The following is a 17,536-nucleotide window of genomic DNA, read 5'->3' on the forward strand; positions in this document are numbered from 1 at the left end:
GAAAATAGGCTTCAAAAACAGAGGGTATCTGACCAGCAGCGTTATGTTCTGCTTTCCTCGCAGGTTATCAACAAGGGCAATAAGAAATAGACGTAAAAGCGTTAACAAAACTCTGACACGAGCCGTAAAAAATTGCAAAAGACAAGTACTCGAATTAGCATAACGGGCTGAACAAGTAGCTCATTTGTCGAAGTAACTAGAAACAAAGAATTTACGAGTAGTTGTAGAAAACTACTCTGGCATGCCCATGAATATCTCTTGGCAGTTATCCACCAGGAACTGAAGAGTTTCGTTCTTTTTCTGGACATCGGTCATCTCGCGACTCAGACTCTCAGGACGCATGATCGTAGGAGCGAACACGACAGCAATATTAAGGCTGGTCATCAGATTCTCCCTTTCTCGGTCCACAACGCGCTTAAGGTGGAAGACAAGGAATTCCAACACATCTCTATGTACTCGAGGCAGTTCTTGGAGTCCATGTTGCATGACATCAATGCGTGAGGAAGCTGGCGTGATATTGTTTGCATCGAGAAGCATATCGTATACATCATAGGTGATAAGAGGCGTAGGAAGCATTCGGAAGTACTGCTTCAGAGCAGATGTGACGGCATGGATGTCAAGATCTGGGTCGGAAATATCAAAGTCGCGGCTGCGCTCAAAACCGTCACGAACCATCTGGACCTGTGAGCTGCCACCTGATTTGCGATATATACCCTCGACATCCATTCCTATAAATCTTTTGTTAATATAAGATGCAAAGGAAGTTTTGGGATGGGGTTGCACACCTCGTAGTTCGACTTCTTCAATACAACGCGTGACGATGCTAGGAATGACACCCCTTTCAACGTCCAGTCTTTGTTCTAAGTCGGAGCCGAATAGTCCTAAATAGAATTAGCACCAAACATCTCAAAATAGGCGAAAACAACAGGTAAACCTACCAATAGAACCCTCGTTGAGCACTGAAGAGCTGCCATTGGCTGGTGGCTTCCATTGAGAGGTTTTGGTCTTTTGGTTTCCGAAAAACCCAAAGCCCTGGCGGGACGGGTCTTGAGTCTGAGCGCGCTGAGGTCCAGAGTTGTTGTCGCTGGTCGGAGGAATGCTTCCATATGGGGCCGTTTCTGTGAATTGAGCACCCTCTCGTTGCGATTTGCCCTCACCATATAAGAATGCACCTTTCAAACCCTTGGTGACACCCTTCGCGACATTCTGTCCACCTCTTTTCCAATTAAATTTCTTCGGCTGACCTTTTCTGATGCTCACCACTTGGGGACCTTGGACGACCGTGATTGGTTCGGCTTCCTCCGGTTGGATTATTCCTGGAGACGGCTCATTCGTTATAGAACGCAAGTCTCGCTCCACGGAAGCGGTCGATTTATCTTTGTGATGGTAGATACCTAACCCATTGGGTGCTTGTCGGTTACTGTCCGTAGAATTTGAATTGGCTTTGTAAAGCTCTTGGATTTGGTGTACAAGCTGGTTGTTGAGCTCCGCCAACTGGGCGTTCTTGAGCGACAGCTGCTCAAACTCCTGGAAACTCTTATCTTTCATTCGACCAAGATTTCCCAATTCCTCAACAAGATCATTCCGCTTCTGGATCAACTCTTCGATTTGAGGCATGAACGATTCTTTCAAACGCCGAAGTGCTTCAGCTAGATCGCGTAGAACCGCATTACTCACTTTTCCTAGGTCCAGCGGGGCATTGCTCTGTTTCTCTGTTGCAATATGTTCTCTCAATACTTCAAGTTCGCGCAATACGATCTCCTTTTGTGCATCCAGGAAGACCATTGTAGATCGTTTCTCGCGTAGCTCGGTATTTACCTCCTTAATGTTCACCGTGGCGTTAAGAGCAGCTTCCAATTCTGCTATTTTCTGGTCTTTCTCGATTATTTTCTGTCGTTCTCTGCGAAGCTCGTTCTTGAACCAGTTGAGTTCTTCACGAGCCTCAGGTGAACTAGTACTCGGGCTACTAATATCTTGTGCGAAGGTACTTCCAGTCGAAGGAGATTTAGGCCACTTCAATTCTTTAGAAAGGCGAGAGCCCTTTTCACTAAAGCTCCTGCCATGACGAACGGAGTTTGAGACGCGTCGAAGGAAGGATTCGTGGTTTTGATTCTCGTCACCCATGATTCGAGCCATGTCTTCTTCAAGGGAGAAATCACCTCCGGCACTATAACGCGGTAATGACGGGGAAGATTCCGCGCGGCGTGATGTCGACTGATGAGCACTTAAAGATTCATTTCGGTCATGATTCAACCTTCTGTCTAGTGACTGAGGCGTGCTTGCTTGGTCTTTCAAGGTACCACTACCCGAGGTGTGTGGGCGCGGTGAAGCAACTGGAGTTGAATCATCGACAGAGGGTTTAAGATCGGGTTTCCTAGCAGTCTTCCCATCACTCTTATTGCCATCAACTCCTGTGACTGAATCTTTGTCGGTTTTGGAATGTGCATGGTTGCTTTTAGTGCTTTCAATCCCTTTCCTGGGCAGAGTGTGATGGAGTTTACTCTCAAGAGAATCGCCACGTTTGGGTGGATGTTGCATCTGTCCCGGAGTAGCAGGGTTCGTAGAGCGGGAGTTTTCGATGGATTTCCTCTCCTTGCGTTTCGACCCTGCACTCTCGGGATCTTTAATTGTGGATTCATTGCTGCTGCGAGGTGTGCTCTCTCCACTAGATTTCTTTGATTTAGGGGCCTCGCTAAGTTGAAACTTCTCTCTATCAGAACTCCGTGGTCCGTTACTATCCTGGCTTCGTCTTGTCAACTGGCTAGCATCAGATGTCGATGGTACCATCGAATGCCTCGCGCCATCTTGACGTCTAACCCCTGAAGGGGCTTCCTCAGAACGTCTTTCTTGATATGGTGCCTGCTGTCGATCTGATACGGAGCCTGAACCTCTGGAACCCGGTGGTGGGCGTTGCTCATACGACGATTTTGATGGTGACTCCAAGGATGTACTACGGGGATAATAATCACGGGATCTCTCATCGGCGGATTTTGAGGTGTCTGGGGAAGTGATTCGTGACGACGTGTGGTCCGATGGCGTGGGGTCAAATGCAACAGGGATGAGGAATTCTTCGCCAGCAGATCCGTCTGATTTCTGGGAACCTACAGAATGACGCTTGCTATTATAGGTGCTGGCTGGTAGAATAAGATTATCTAAAGAGCGACCCGGGTTAGTATTGAAACGGGGGGCTCCGTATAGTCGGGACTTACCTTGCTGAGATTGAGACCATGCTGAGTTATCCTGGTTTTGACGCTCGTCAACTCCAGATCGCGAAGGTACATCAGCTGGGAGTTCAACGTATTCAGTAGGTGGAAGACGACTTTCATGTTCTGGAGGAAGCGAGGGTAAAGATTTATCTAGGTGCATTGCAGAACTAGGATACTTTTGGCGTTGGGTCGCGTTTCTCGCAGAGCGCTTCCTACGTCGGGCCATCAATGATTCGTGGCAGTCCATGCAGAAAATTCCCTGTGAGGTCCGCGCGTAGCGAAGATTTTCGATCTTTCGCTTGCAGTTGCGACACTTGAAGCAGTTTGCACAAAAAGCTTGATCTCCAGTAAGAATAGCGAGATCCTCAATTTTACTGCCGCAAGAACTGCAGCTGTAGGTACAGTTGTTGCAAATAAGGGAGCCATCGCCAAGAAGGAGAAGGTTCGCGTCGGAATCGAGGTAAGTGCCGCAGGTATGACAGCGGAAGCAGTCGATATGCCAACGGTTGCCGGCTGAAAAGAAACAGGGTTAGGACAGTGTGGCCCAGATACGCGCGAGGAGCAACCCACCTAGTTCAAAGGCTTTTCCTTCCTCAAGAATCTTTAAAGGGTTATATATCAGCGTTTATCAACCTTTTGCTGTGGCTGGAGTCCGTTCGACATACCTCACCACAGCCCTTGCAGGGAATTGGGATGTCATCAGGGTCCTCGAGGTAGTCAGCAGCCGTTGGCGACTCTAACTGGCCTTTTTCGATCATTTCAATCACGCGATTATCGGAATTATTGACAGAGTTTTCGGCAAAATGAGGATCGAGGAAAAGAAAAGGCGCGCTAAATCGATCGCGGTCTCAATCATGCGAGTAGAGCCAGAGCGGTGGATGAATCTACAGGCCGAACGTTCTTAACTCGAAGGTCAATTGGTCATGCAAGGCTGAAACTAGCGACTAGAGAGAACGTTGCGTTTCACACTCGAAATAGGTCCTAGAAGCCCTGAGTTTGCTGCGTCCTCAGGTGTAACCTCGACTCAAAAAAAAATATGGTAATCCGAGCCCTGGGGGGCCCGTGTGCGGGCCACGCGACGCGAGAAGGGATTGGAAGTGGGAAGTATCGTATACTCAAGTCCAGCTATGGGAGGTCACAGTCAGTATGATGAAAATGATGATGCGAAGCCAATGAGCGGTGCCCAACGGTGATTTGGAGGGAGGATGGTGAGGATGCGAAGTGAGACGCTTTCCCAGGGCGACCGACGTTTTTGACAGGAAGCATTCACCGCTGAGAGAGTCTCGGCGCAAATCTGAGGAGACTACTCTGTGAACTCACAGGATCAGAGAGACATGGAGGAACGAATGATGTTCCCAAAAGCAACAACCACAATCCAATAATACGAGATGCACAATCAGGAGGCCAGTGGGAGAGGGGGGAATCCACGCAAGCGGCAGAGATGCTATGTACAGTACATCCAGCACATCAGCGCGCCAGAGACCGGACCAGGCTGTTTGTCAAAGCTCAATCAGCGCTAGTTAGAGAGGGTATGTATGTAATACTAGATGCATCAATAAAAATAGTGAATTAATAGTCATCACATAAACATGAACAAGAGGGAGCGATGATTTCCAGAACAACTGATTTTCATGTTGCTTGGTGCCATTCCGCAGATTATGGGGGGGGGAAATTGAGACAAGGTTGACTAGCGCACCCATTCGTGGCCGTGGTTAGATTGGCACAGGCACACAATTGGCCAGGCCGCCAGTTGGTTAGCCCCGAGATGAAGCAGAGTGGAAGAGAAACTGTTTCATCGGAGGAGCACAGCGGCATCCCCAATCAGCCGGCAGAGAATTAAATATAGACCTTCTGGTATCTGTGCGCCAGCAGTCAGCCTGTCAGTCAAGCGCCGTGAATCCTGTGCTGGAGACCACCCGTCGAACTCCTCCCGGCAACAACTAGTTAAGGGGCTCGAGTTGGTCAATAGTGCCGCTAGTCTATCAGCATTAGTTAGCCAGCTAGGCGCTCCCCTTGTCTGTCTTGGTATTATTCCTGGTCAGGGGTGTCCAAAGACATCCTCGCCGACATAGCTCATGTCCAGGAGAGTCCCACAAAACTCAGCAAGCTGTCGGGCTCAACTCCAGACAGATCAGCCTTGCACCAAATGACTTATTGGAATCAGTGAAACCTGAAGAATCAGCGATCGGATTTAGTGTAAACTCGGCCTCGCTCCCTTACCTCGCATTTGTAGACGGTGCTCCTCCACCGACCTGCCGAGGAGGTAGTTAAACCAGAGCGTATTCCGTAAATTAACAGTGATAGCTTGGGTGTACGCATCAGCTAGTGTTTGCAATCGGTTCTACGACAGAGAACACAGTGCCAACATTTTGAACTTCGTTGGGAACTGATTGGATTCGTCGTTATTTTTGGCAGCTAGAATAGAGGTAAAAAGTCTCTTTCGTTACGTACTAAACATTCCAGCAAACTTGCCCCCCTTGATACCTTGACCCCAAGCAATTTTCATCTCTTCTTTCCGTCAGACTTCAAATCTCACGTTCATCCTTCGATCACAGGCTTCGCCAGATAATCTACCTTCCCGAGGAACAATCTCCTGCGACCTGACAGGCTATTGGCCTAACGGATGGTGGACAGAGCTCGCCCCTTCATAAATCACTGCTCGACCACTCCAGCAGCGCAGCCGGGTCGAGACCGGGGAGCCCACTCACTTGATCATGGTGGAAACCATCTGAGAGGAAGCTATGCCAAAAGCTCTTTCGGAGAGTTCACGGACGACGATATTGAACCGGGTTTGTCCACCTGTCCAGACCTTGATGGCAGTGGTTCGTGAATATCCGTTATTGCTCCGTATTCGTGGCCAGGGCCGCTTGTGCCTCCAGGCCCACCAAGGGTCCCAGTGAGCACGGATACACAGGTTATTTGGACTCTGCCCCTGAGAGACCGTCCTGCAATCACCTGTTCCCCGCAAAAAGTCGGCTGTATTTCCACCTCAACCCAGCTTCTCCTTTCTGGAGAACTTCCCCGGGTCAACGGGAAAGCAGGGAGGAGGGATTGGGAGCCTCTAAACGTCCTATGAGTTCTCGACTTTATTACGGTCAAGTCGCTCAAGGAGTCAAGCACTTCCTTTCCCCTTCGCTCTGAATTTCCATTGCTGCGCATTTCCCCAGTACAGGGGAAATGCCGCCCCCGTCTTCGCCATTCAAATATCCATATCCCTCGCCAGACAAATCTCGGTCGCCTTTCCGCAATACTTTTCCTTTTCGTTTCTCTCCTAACACCTTATTTATGATTTGAGCAAGGTTTCTAGACTCAAACCTCCGTGTACCCGTGTGAGGGACACAAGATTGCCGGAGACATGGACCACTAAAGCCGTTTATTACCCACCCATGTGGGATCCTCTATGCAAAGTATAGCCAAGCGAGAATATCGACAAACCAAGTCTTTTTGATCTCCCTCCATCAAAAGCAATTTACTCCATTGAACCTCTTGCAATGGTTCTGAACTTGCGAAATCCCTAACCGCCAGGATATCCATGCCAAGGTCCACGCTGCTTACGTGCATAGATCGACAGGAGGTTAAAGCTTCTCTCAGCCCTGAGACAAAGATGTTTGGATCAGTGGCAAATCAAATCCAGTTGTTCGAGGTCCAATTTCCTCTCAATGGTAACTTAAAAAAAAGGCAAAAGCACTCCGTCATACTCTGTATAAATTTGGGGATTCAATGTCCAAACAGTGATTAAGTGCATTAACAGGAAAGTCTCTCTATAGTTTGAACAGTAGCCTCTACTTAGTTAATACACAACACCTTGTAGCAGTGCACCTAAAAAAATAAAATAAAATAAAAAAAAATAGAAAGCAAAGTTGGATAGACTTTCAACAATGTTTAATGGAGGTCAGAATTCCTATAGTTCATAATCGGGTCTCTCTATGATATTATGTGTCAAGTGACTGGTGGATGACATTTGCCCGATACTTTGAGCTGCGTTCTAGCAGCTCAGCATGAGTCCCCTGTTCCACACATTTCCCATCCTCAATGAAGAAAATCCTATCGGCCCGATGGATCGTATTCAACCTATGCGCAATCGCCACTATCGTTGTCCGTCGGGCAATCTTTGCAAGAGAATCTTGCACCTGTTTCTCCGATTCGACATCCAACGCACTGGTCGATTCATCGAGCAGTAGGAGTCGGGGTTTGCGGACAAGCGCGCGTGCAATGGATAGCCGCTGACGCTGTCCGCCAGAAAATTGCTTTCCTTCCTGGCTGCAAGTCGTTTGATACCCGTTTGGTAGAGCCATGATCGTTTCATGGATATTTGCCAGGCGGCATGCTTCCTCAATTTCATCTTGGGTAGCTTCATGGCCAGGACGGGCACCAAGACCAATATTGAACGCCACAGTTCCTTCGAATAGCACGTTTTCCTGGGGAACAAGGGCTATACTGTCTCGGAATGATGTCCCTCTTTGCTTTGTGATATCTATTCCGTCCACGATAACTGATCCAGATGTTGGATTATAGAACTTCTCTAAAACAGCAAATGTCGTTGATTTACCTGAACCGCTAGGTCCGACCAGAGCGCAGAATTGACCCGGGAGAATGTTTAGGTTTAACCCATCAAGGGCGATCTGGTCAGGCCTAGTCGGATATGAAAAGTGCACGTCCCGGAACTGTACACCCATCCCACTTTCATTTTGCGGCGATCGCTTAGATGACGTAGTTGTGAGCTGGCCTTCAACGTCGGAGGGATTTTCATCCGCAAAAATGCCGGTTATCTCGTAGGCGTTATTACTGTTGTGTCCACACCTCCCTTCTTCCGGGTCTGTGGTAAGCAAACCAACAATATTCTCAGCGGCGATTCGAGCTTTGGACACATCCGGAGCCAGCGCAAACATCTGCCCAGATGACTGAGCGCTAAACAGAAGTGCTGGAAGGACTATGAAAAATTGCGTCTGCGAATAGGTCCCTGACAATATTTGTTGTCCTCCCCACCAATATGCGAGCGCATACACCAGGTTGCTGATACTATATGCAAGAGAAAGCCAAAAGTTTCCATGAGCAACAGTCTTCAAGGTCGCTTCATATGGCGCACGTAACGCCCTCTTAAACACCTCATAGGCCTCTTGTTCCAGACAGAAAGCAGAGACCGTTCTGATGTTGTCCACTGCTTCCACTGTAATGGCTGTCGCTTGCGCGAATGCCTTTTGGTGTCTTTTTTGATATTGAGCTAAAATACGGAGGCGAAGAACCCCTGATGCAAGCAGGACTGGAATAGTGGCAAGGAGAACAATGGCAATTTTCCAGGCAATAATGTGGGAAAGAATAATACCACTTATTAGGTTTGCCAAAATCGAGAATAATATACCGATTGTTGTACCGGTAAGATTGCTCAGTGAGGTAGCATCGCTAGTAACATGTGCTATTAGCGTTCTGGGGGTTCTTCCCTCTGAATTATGCCACGAGAGCGGTTGACTGAGTAGTGATCGAAGGGAAAGTATGCGGGCCCGATATAGAATCTTTTCCGCAGCCCACCCGAATGCAGACCCGTTAATCAGCGTTGCAGAGAGCTCGACTAAGGCAAGGATAAAAAATAAGAGACCGAAAAGCTCTCCGCTTGAGCGAACGCTGGATGCGCCTTTGCAGGGGTTAAGGCTGCCTACAGTGTGGCCAAATAAAACAGCCTCGCCGGAGTGACTTCCGCCAATCACCAAGGAAGTTATTAGACCTAAGGCAATATGTAATAGATTCGGGCGGATTAACGGAATGCATCCTTTAATGGTGCTAAACAAGCGTCGCTTGGGACCTTTCTTCAGTTCAACAGTGTTAGATTTCTCGGGAGATTTCGTGTCCTCTCCATCAGCATCAGCGAACCCTTTTTCCAAATCCCGCTTCTCGTTGGCTATTTCATCGACAGTCAAGGTAGGCTCGTTAGAGAACTCTTGACTAAAATCGCTAAGAATAGAGCTCGCAGCGCTGAATTTGTTGAGATTTTGCAACCGCACCATGCCCGCATATACCCCACCTTGAGCGACTAATTCCATATGAGTGCCTTGTTCAACCACCCGCCCATGCTGGACAACAACGATATTATCCGCATCCTTGGCAGTCGCCAATCGGTGAGCTATCGACACGGTTGTAACACTCTGGGATATTCTAGAGAGGGCTGCTTGAATGAGCTGCTCACTTGTTGAATCGAGTGCAGCAGTTGCTTCATCCAAAAGAAGTAGTGGCGGTTCTCGAACAAGTGCTCGCGCGAGTGCTATCCTTTGTTTTTGCCCTCCACTCAACTGCCCTCCCGTGCTACCGACTTTTGTAGCAAACCCATGTGGAAGAGCTTCAATAAATTCGAGTGCATTGGCAGCAGTGGCCGCCTTTCGAGCAAGGATCATGATTTCTCCGACCTCATTCCCCAGCTCAGCTATAGCTTCGTGTTCAGAAGCTCCGCCTTGAATTCTCTCCGCGAATCGAGGAAGACTAGAGTCCAGAAGTTTGGGAATAAGGTGCTGGTGTTTCTCTGCTGAAGAACTTACGAGACCGTGTGCGATGTTCTCCAGAATTGATCTGTCAAGCAAAGATGGCTCTTGTTGAACCAAGCCAATATGGCCTCGTAAATATCGGACGTTGATCTCGCGTAGATTTATTCCTCCAATTAACACATCACCATCACACGGATCGTAAAACCGCTCGATAAGGGCAACAGTAGTCGACTTTCCGCTACCAGAAGGCCCAACTATTGCAGTGTGTTTATTTGGCGGTATTTTGAAGCTCACACCTTGGAGAACTGGGACATCAGGTCGAGCAGGATACGAGAACTTGACGTCTCGAAATTCAATCTCATCAGAAGAGAAGGAAACAGTTCTGACTCCATCCGACGATGTGCCGTCGATTTCAGATTGGCGTTCGATTGTTTCCATGAGGCAGCTAGCGGCGGACGCTGCGGCGGCAAAAATATGGAGAAAAGGAGCCATTTGGCTCAGTATAAACGAAGCTATTGTCATGTTATCAACGGTATTCTGGCACTATGGAGAACGGGAACTTACCGTCTAAGAGAACAAAGATGACAGTATATACTGCCCCGACTGACACATTTGTATTTTTCCCATCTGCGAGGTCGGCAATCAATCTGCTCCCTTTCCAAAATGCAAGCGCATTGGATGCATACGCAACAAAATAGAGGAGGCCAACTTGGGAGGCATGAGTAACAGCTTTCTTCAGTGCATCAAGTCGTGCTTTGAACAAGTGTTGAGAGAAGAGGAGCTCTAATCGGGTATTTGCATTGAAGGCATGAACAAGGCCCATGTGGGACAGGCTCGAAGACGCGATAGACGTAGCAGCGTCCACGTGAACATTGATGCGCTTGGTGTATTTCTTTAAATAATGTCCTCCTCCGAATGCCATGAGAAAGTAGACCGGAATCACAGACAAGAGCATTGCGGCAATCACTGGAACTTTAAGGAAAGCCACGATGAATGCGGCAACGCAGTAAGAAATCGTTCCGATGAATAGGCCGACTTTCTCTGAGGTACCCGCTTGAATAATCTCAATATCGCTCACAAGTCGGGATGTGACATCTCCAGAAGGTAGCTTGTCCATATACGCTGCTTCTTGTTTCAGCAGGCTGCGAAAATACCGAGTTCGTAACCTGCGAACGAGGCGTTCTCCCACTAAACTCCAACATCCGGTGTGGATATACATGCACACGAAATTACCGATAGAGACATATATCACCTGCAAAACCTTTGTGTTGATTCCTGACTGTAATTGCTGCGGGCTTTCCCGTTGGTTGTCGCAGGTTGAGGCATTCAGGTCGTCCACAAGCTCGCCAAAAAGAATACCGAGCAGCGGGAAGGGAATACCAGCGCCAATTGCCGCCAAAGTTCCGATGATTATCAGGCACACGTCGAGCTTTTTGGGCTGCGATGAAAATAGAAGCCGGAAGTAACCAAATGTTTGATTCATTCCTTTCTTAGTGGGTAGGAATCTCCATTTTCTCGGCTGCAATTCGTTAGTTCTAACATCGCCTTTCAGTATAGAGCGACCAATTTTCTGTTAAACTACCTCTATGACCGATGACTTCTCCGGCAAGGCCTCATCGCGGCTTTGAGTAACACATCCCCGCGGACCGGTTTTGGAGCCACGGTTGGGTGTTTCCGGTGCCATCGCCATTCGATGCTTCAACGCGCTCGACACTGAAAGCTTCTCGAGCGAGCTCTGCAACAGGGCATGGAATGGTCTTATAGATCGTAAGTTATTGGCGATATCATCCTAGGAGGCTCAAAGTGTGAAAGAACGTGACACGGTCGAGAGGAACATGCCTTGTTTAGCAGTGTCCATAGAATTTGAATGAAATCAACAACGGGTATAAGGCATCCCACCTATTGGCGAGATTGACATCTTGAAGTGAAGGACAAAGATAAATGAAAAAGAATATGGTAGATCAATGCCTCCCTGGCATCCTCAATCCCATCATGTGAGATGAGGGATCGAATCGCGATCCATATTCTTCTGCCAGTGGAGACTTTGGGTCAAGAACCAGCATGGGTCCCATCCAAGGCCTGGGTGGTGGTACTATTGTTACATAGCTGGCGTCGCGGGGCCCCGAGGGATTCGTCGTCAGAATCTCTGGAAGAAGTCTAAATGAAAGTGGACTTTTGTTTCTTGTTTTCAAACTGTCGGCCGGATGGAGTATAAAGTGGCTAAACCCCTGTCGAGACCGGGGTGGTGGTGGTCTTGAGTACATAACAGCCCAGGGCTGCCGAATCTGGAGGACTCGAGCCGTTTCGAATTGCTCAGCATTCGCAGTCCCGCAGGCCCACGCGGGATCCCTGGGCTGCACATTGCTGACGGGATCAGAACAGGAGTCGAAGGCCAGACACAAGCCGCACGGACAGCCGTGCGAAGCGTGAGATGGTGAAAATCAGATAACCTGGCGCGTATGTAGTAGGTGGCCGATCAGGGCTGGTCTCCGCCAGCTCGCGGAGCCACCGTTCCAACGCCTCCAATGAAGGTGCCGCCAAGTCTCACCATGCATCCGTCGTTCTGATCAGATAAAATTTTTCGCTGCTGTTACAAAACAAGGTCAGGGATCGCACCCCTCGAAAATAAATCGGGCACGCTGGACGTCCTCAAGAATCCATTCGAAGCCATTGTCCCATTGGACTATTGCTCGTATGCTTGGACCGCGTTGCGTTGGAAACCTGGTCGTGGCATTGTCTTTCACCAAGAAGACACATAAAGATCCACTGGAAGTGGGTTGAGGCCGTGGAAAACACTCCGCACTGACGATTTAGGAATAGCGAGCCCGCGAAACGAGGACTGGAAAGCGGGTGCTCTGCAAACACACTCGGCGTTCATAAAGAGATTACAGAGTAACTCGCGGGTAGTGAAACTCGATATTAATCACAACAGCATTTCAACGGAGTTGAACACTGTAAGTTAAAGCGTCCCTGCGAACGTTGAATCCAACATTACCAACATCAACACTATATCGGAGCCGAGTTGTCTTTTGCGACTAGAGAATCATCCATCCTCGTTCTCATGAAAGATGTCATCACATATACCTTCTGACTTTCGCCCCTGCGTGCGGCTCCCTGAACCATACAACGGCACCTACGAACTTCACGAGACCACGCCCGCAAGCTCGACCGTGCCAACATTCAACCTTCGGCTATCATCAGATTCAGACCAGAATCATCTTCCACCCGAAACTCTTCATCATGACACTCTCCAATTCACCGAGTTTTCAAGAGTCGATGCAGACTCAGTTCCGCTGGAGAATAATTCCCCCTGGGCTCGAGCTAAGCGAAGCCCATCCGCGGTGATTCAATGGGAGGGCTCAGTCGCCCCTACAATCGGCAATATCTGGCTTGTCATGTATATGGCTATTACATGCTGCCCTGATCTCGAAGTCTTCAGATTGAAGTTCTCAGGGGAACAGGCTTTGGAACTAGTCCAGCAGCTTAAGTCGGTCGGCCTGGCCATCGAACATCCTCCCCCGTCCGCTCCTCCAGGCAAACCAATCCCGGTTTCCCACGACCACAAGGACTTCGTCGTGATCTCTAGGAGTGCATTCTGGCAAGGAGCCGGCTCTCCGTTTGGAGCAAGACCATTTTGGGTGGTAGGGTCTGGGAACGGCAGCCTCGCCGGCTCTTCGTACCCTATCCGTCCTTTGGATTATACTATGACAACTAAGTTCCCTGATGCGCGAGTTTACGCACGTCACCCCATCAGACCAGCCAAGCCGATCCCTGGGTCAACAATATACGCTCGTTACATCCCTCATTTAAGGGAGACCTTTTCAATGGTTGCGCTCGACTGGCAAAATGAAGAACACGTCAATTATTTCCACGTCTGGCAAAATGATCCGCGCGTTGCACAAAGCTGGAACGAGACGGGAACTCTAGAGCAGCATCGAGAGTATCTTCGGAAAATGCATGAAGACGAGCACCAGTTTGCTGTTCTTGGAAAATTTGATGATAATTATTTTGCTTATTTCGAAATTTATTGGGCAAAGGTAAGCTGAAACAAGAGAAGCACGACACCAAAAGGATCTTCTCTCCTTCCTTTGGCGCTTGATCGCATACAAATCAACCAGTACTAACTGTTGCGAAGGAGGATCACGTTGGAGCGTATTATGATGCGGGAGATTATGACAGAGGTCGCCATTTTCTGGTTGGAGACTCGAGGTTCCGTGGCCCACACCGGGTCAAGGCCTGGCACACGAGCTTGACGCACTATATGTTTCTTGATGAACCCCGAACCACCTTGGTAGTCGGTGAACCCAGAGCCACAGGGACTAAAGTCCTCGGATACGATCAAGCAAACGGCTACTACATTGACAAATGGATCGACCTGCCTCATAAACGTGCTGCATTGATCAAATGCACCCGCGAGCGGTTTTTCCAGCTCTGTCCATTTCATTACGAAAACTTTAGTTAGTCTAAGTGGAGATTGACTTTATGATTCCATGCCCATCTATGAAATTTTTGGGCTACGTTCAAAGTATGCTTAATATTTTAGTCAATTCAATTCCACACCCCCAGTTGTTTCCGCCCAAAGGGTCTCCGGGAAAATACGCATCTCTAAAGTCCGGAACGCGTCCCCACAATGTAGGCCCCAGTACGGATAAGCAACCTGATCGACGATGCCGTGCAGGGAAATGATTGTCGCCAGCCGCCTCGGCGAACACAATACTCCGTATTGTTCCATCCTCAGGAAATAAGAAGGGTCATTGTTTTGTGACGATCATCGAAACCCTTAGCCGGGTGTGTAGTTACTCCGTATGGGATATGTTGACTTCCGTGGTCAGCCGGTATTTTATGTAACTAAACAATTCTAGAGGGCAAGGTCCAAAGACAAACCCCTCAGTCCCACACCACAGCAGGAAAAAATAGTTGCGAGTTAATCCCTTAAAAACACGTCCATCCCGAAAGTTTCAATCCAGTGGAACGACTAGTTATCCCGTTTTCCTTATTAGTCAATCTAATCAGATTGATCTCAGCCATCTTATCATATCAGATTGGTGCACGCGTGCCCGAGCGAAATTCCTTTTTTGTGCCGAGCCCGCACACGAGGCCGACGATCACCGTGCGATGGGTCTGGGCCGCTCAACTAGCTTTGGGCTGTGTTCGCCGATCTCACCAAGCAGAAGCTTGCGGCATGTGTCCGTTCCAAAATTCTCTTACCTTCGTGGACGGTGTGGCTCCGCGCTGGCTATCGTGACGTCCCGAGAAAAATTTTCGCCTGCAAGAATTCGAGCGGCTTGGGAGTGATTTCTGACTCCTCTGACGGAGCGCAAATACGAAGCACGCTTTATGGAGGACAAAAGGCTGCAGTACAGGACTTACGACATCGGCATTCAACTTCAAGGTTGGATCCGGGGATATCAGCAAATACCAGATCTACTCTCGAGGTCGTGAAACAGTGCATCCCACTGCGGATAATCCAAATCAACATTAAAATCCCAGAACTCCATCCATGACGGAGGAAAGGTCCCGTTCCATCTGGGTGGCTTGAATCTGCATGGCTCCTTGCCCTGGAGCAGGAAGCAATGGATTGTTTTCTTCCATTGGGGCCGCTGCCTCCCGTTTCTCTCCGTTGTTACTGTCACCACTGGGTTCTACATCCGTCAACAGACCCCACTTCTTCATTATATTCTTGAGTAAGCCTCGTGCTACGATTCCACTCACTTCCTTTGCCGCTTCCAAAGTGTGACAGCACTCCATGATCTCCTGGATCCGTGCTCATGGCTCATCTTTATGAAGTTGTAATCCATAACCAGAACGACAGTTGCAAGAAACACCGGGTACATGATAGCCCATACTCTCCAAGGATGGGTTCTGGGACTTAAAGAAGTTGCTTCGTTCCGTATTTTTCGCTCAAAATCAAGAATGGTCCGTGCAGAACGAAGGCACACCATGCGCGAGTATGGATACGTTGGATCCCGTGCCCCACGCGCAAGGTAAGGTCAATGAAGGCGAGATATCCCGGTGGAGGCTCCGAACTGCGCCATCAGCCGCTGCCAAATGAGATAAGGCCGCTCTTTATCCAACTCTCGAACATCGCTGACGATTCTCGGAATCTGACTTGAGGAAGTATGGGACGGTATCGAAGAAAGTGTTCAATTTTCTATCGAAATCCAGGACCTGATCGTAGTCGATTTCATCAATTCCTATACCTTGGGCTGTCGTTCATCCATGAGTTCACGAAATATCACAGACAGTCGGCATGGGAACAGGAAATAGCTCATTTCTGTTGGCTCTGACAAGGGCTTGTCTGAACACGAATCGCATGAGATTGCTTCATCGTCACAGTTACTTGGCAAATTGACGTGCATCTGATTGGGATGGACCATGTAAGTTTCAGTCTGGGAACCAGAAACGAATGCGAAATCCTGAAGGATCTGTTAACCTCAGAGCCGAGCCTGGCCACCAAAAAAAAAAAAAAAAAGAAATATAAAATATAAAATAAAATAAAAATAAAATAAAATAAAAAGGAAGGAAGAAGGAAGAAGCAAGTACCAATCGCTTGAAGCAATTTGCCACCATGTGCGTCTTTTTATTTCAAGGTCTAGCCTGTCAATGGTGTATTCTGCCGCAGCTTTACATTCTTGGGGGAGTCCAGGAGGTGCATTTGCAGCTCTTGGGCCGAGATGAACATTGCGGCCAAGAGCACCCTAAACACAGGGATCGCACCCATGTTAAATAGCAAAGAGCTTGGGAGCAGTAAAACTGCCTGTATAAACTCAATCGTCGGTGTGTCTAAATGTGTTGCTTCTGACAATGTATCAATTCCGAAGTCAACCCCGGAAGTAGTTACACTTGTCTACAACAATGTCAGTCTGAGTATTCAAATTCGAAAAAGAATTAGATTCCCTTATACCGCCGCGTTCTTGATTGGTAACATTCTCAGATGAAATCCCCAATGACCGCTCAATCCTCTGAACTCTCTCATGAAGGCTATGTAGCGAACTAGATAGGCAACGTGTGCGGACTGTCAGATTCAAAAAACGGGATGGAGAGTAGTATCCATGTGATTGGGCGACAATATTTGGATCTTGAGATGTAATGAACAGGATCTATAGCTCGCAAAAAAAAAACGTAGGGACTCATCTATGCGCTTGAGGCGGCTGCAAAATCGGGAGGCTTACAGTGTCTGCGGCGCTGGCTGATGCTGGAACGGTCGAAGTTCGAGTTTAGCAACGCGTGACGCACCTGGGGTTCATTCAAGGAGGTAGAATAAGCAAGGGGCTTGCTGCTCCTGGAAAACTGTAGGCAGAAGTGCACCCCCAGCATCCGAATCGCAGTCCAAAATTGTTGTTTGGTGTGATGCAGAGTGAGCTAGGGCGGCTAACGCCCTTCTTGGGGGATCTAGGGCTATTCTCATACCTTGGGCAGGGACACATTCAATGTTGCGCTCACGGCAGTTCGAACATGGGAATTCTCGACTACATCTCAGCTTCTTTGTTTGACAGACACTGGCATGAGACTGGCTCCTGGCGCCGTGGAGCCTTCGGACTTTCCGTGGAATCCCGCGATCGCTTCATTTCTAGCAAGATTTCACGGAATACGATGCGGTTATCGCTGGGAGAAGTAACTTGCAGCTCCTTTGGAGTATCTTTGGGCAACAATGCTACCCTTTACTAGGCTCCGCGGCTGCCAAAATGGCCTCATCCCCTTCTCGGACAGTCCGTGGGCCTTATATGGAATTGTCGGTGGTCCGAAACCCTCCGCGGACCTCCGAAGTCAGGTTGGTTATACTTGCATGTATACATGCTTGATGGTTAAAGATTGCTTTTGTTCAGGAGACCCTTTTTTTTTCTCCGCCCCGCCATCTTC

General features: G+C 48.6%; 4 protein-coding genes across 4 annotated transcripts; 1 reads left to right on the forward strand and 3 right to left on the reverse strand.

Annotated features, from left to right (window-relative positions):
• Positions 1–231: 231 nt before the first annotated feature.
• Positions 232–4,736, reverse strand: RGA2 (Rho-type gtpase-activating protein; the record flags this gene model as incomplete). Its single annotated transcript, XM_003070021.2, has 7 exons — positions 4,527–4,736; positions 3,872–4,331; positions 3,777–3,807; positions 3,210–3,719; positions 939–3,152; positions 786–881; positions 232–728 (listed from the first exon to the last, which is right to left on the reverse strand). Exons 2-7 carry the CDS (start codon positions 3,962–3,964, stop codon positions 232–234), a joined length of 3,441 nt encoding a protein of 1,146 aa, XP_003070067.2. The 5' UTR covers positions 3,965–4,331; positions 4,527–4,736.
• Positions 4,737–6,928: 2,192 nt separating this feature from the next.
• Positions 6,929–11,600, reverse strand: MDR4 (ABC multidrug transporter mdr4). The gene is made up of 3 exons (XM_003070020.2): positions 11,259–11,600; positions 10,241–11,195; positions 6,929–10,188 (listed from the first exon to the last, which is right to left on the reverse strand). The coding sequence occupies exons 1-3, from the start codon at positions 11,364–11,366 to the stop codon at positions 7,139–7,141; spliced, it is 4,113 nt and encodes a 1,370-aa protein (XP_003070066.2). The 5' UTR covers positions 11,367–11,600; the 3' UTR covers positions 6,929–7,138.
• Positions 11,601–12,442: 842 nt separating this feature from the next.
• Positions 12,443–14,302, forward strand: D8B26_005962 (uncharacterized protein). The gene is made up of 2 exons (XM_066125048.1): positions 12,443–13,713; positions 13,812–14,302. Exons 1-2 carry the CDS (start codon positions 12,745–12,747, stop codon positions 14,136–14,138), a joined length of 1,296 nt encoding a protein of 431 aa, XP_065981129.1. The 5' UTR covers positions 12,443–12,744; the 3' UTR covers positions 14,139–14,302.
• Positions 14,303–14,796: 494 nt separating this feature from the next.
• D8B26_005963 (uncharacterized protein) lies at positions 14,797–17,166 on the reverse strand. The gene has a single exon (XM_066125049.1). The coding sequence runs from the start codon at positions 15,422–15,424 to the stop codon at positions 15,155–15,157; it is 270 nt and encodes an 89-aa protein (XP_065981130.1). The 5' UTR covers positions 15,425–17,166; the 3' UTR covers positions 14,797–15,154.
• Between the last annotated feature and the right edge of the window lie 370 nt (positions 17,167–17,536).

This window comes from Coccidioides posadasii, chromosome 3, assembly GCF_018416015.2.
Source record: "Coccidioides posadasii str. Silveira chromosome 3, complete sequence".
Taxonomy (NCBI): domain Eukaryota; kingdom Fungi; phylum Ascomycota; class Eurotiomycetes; order Onygenales; family Onygenaceae; genus Coccidioides; species Coccidioides posadasii.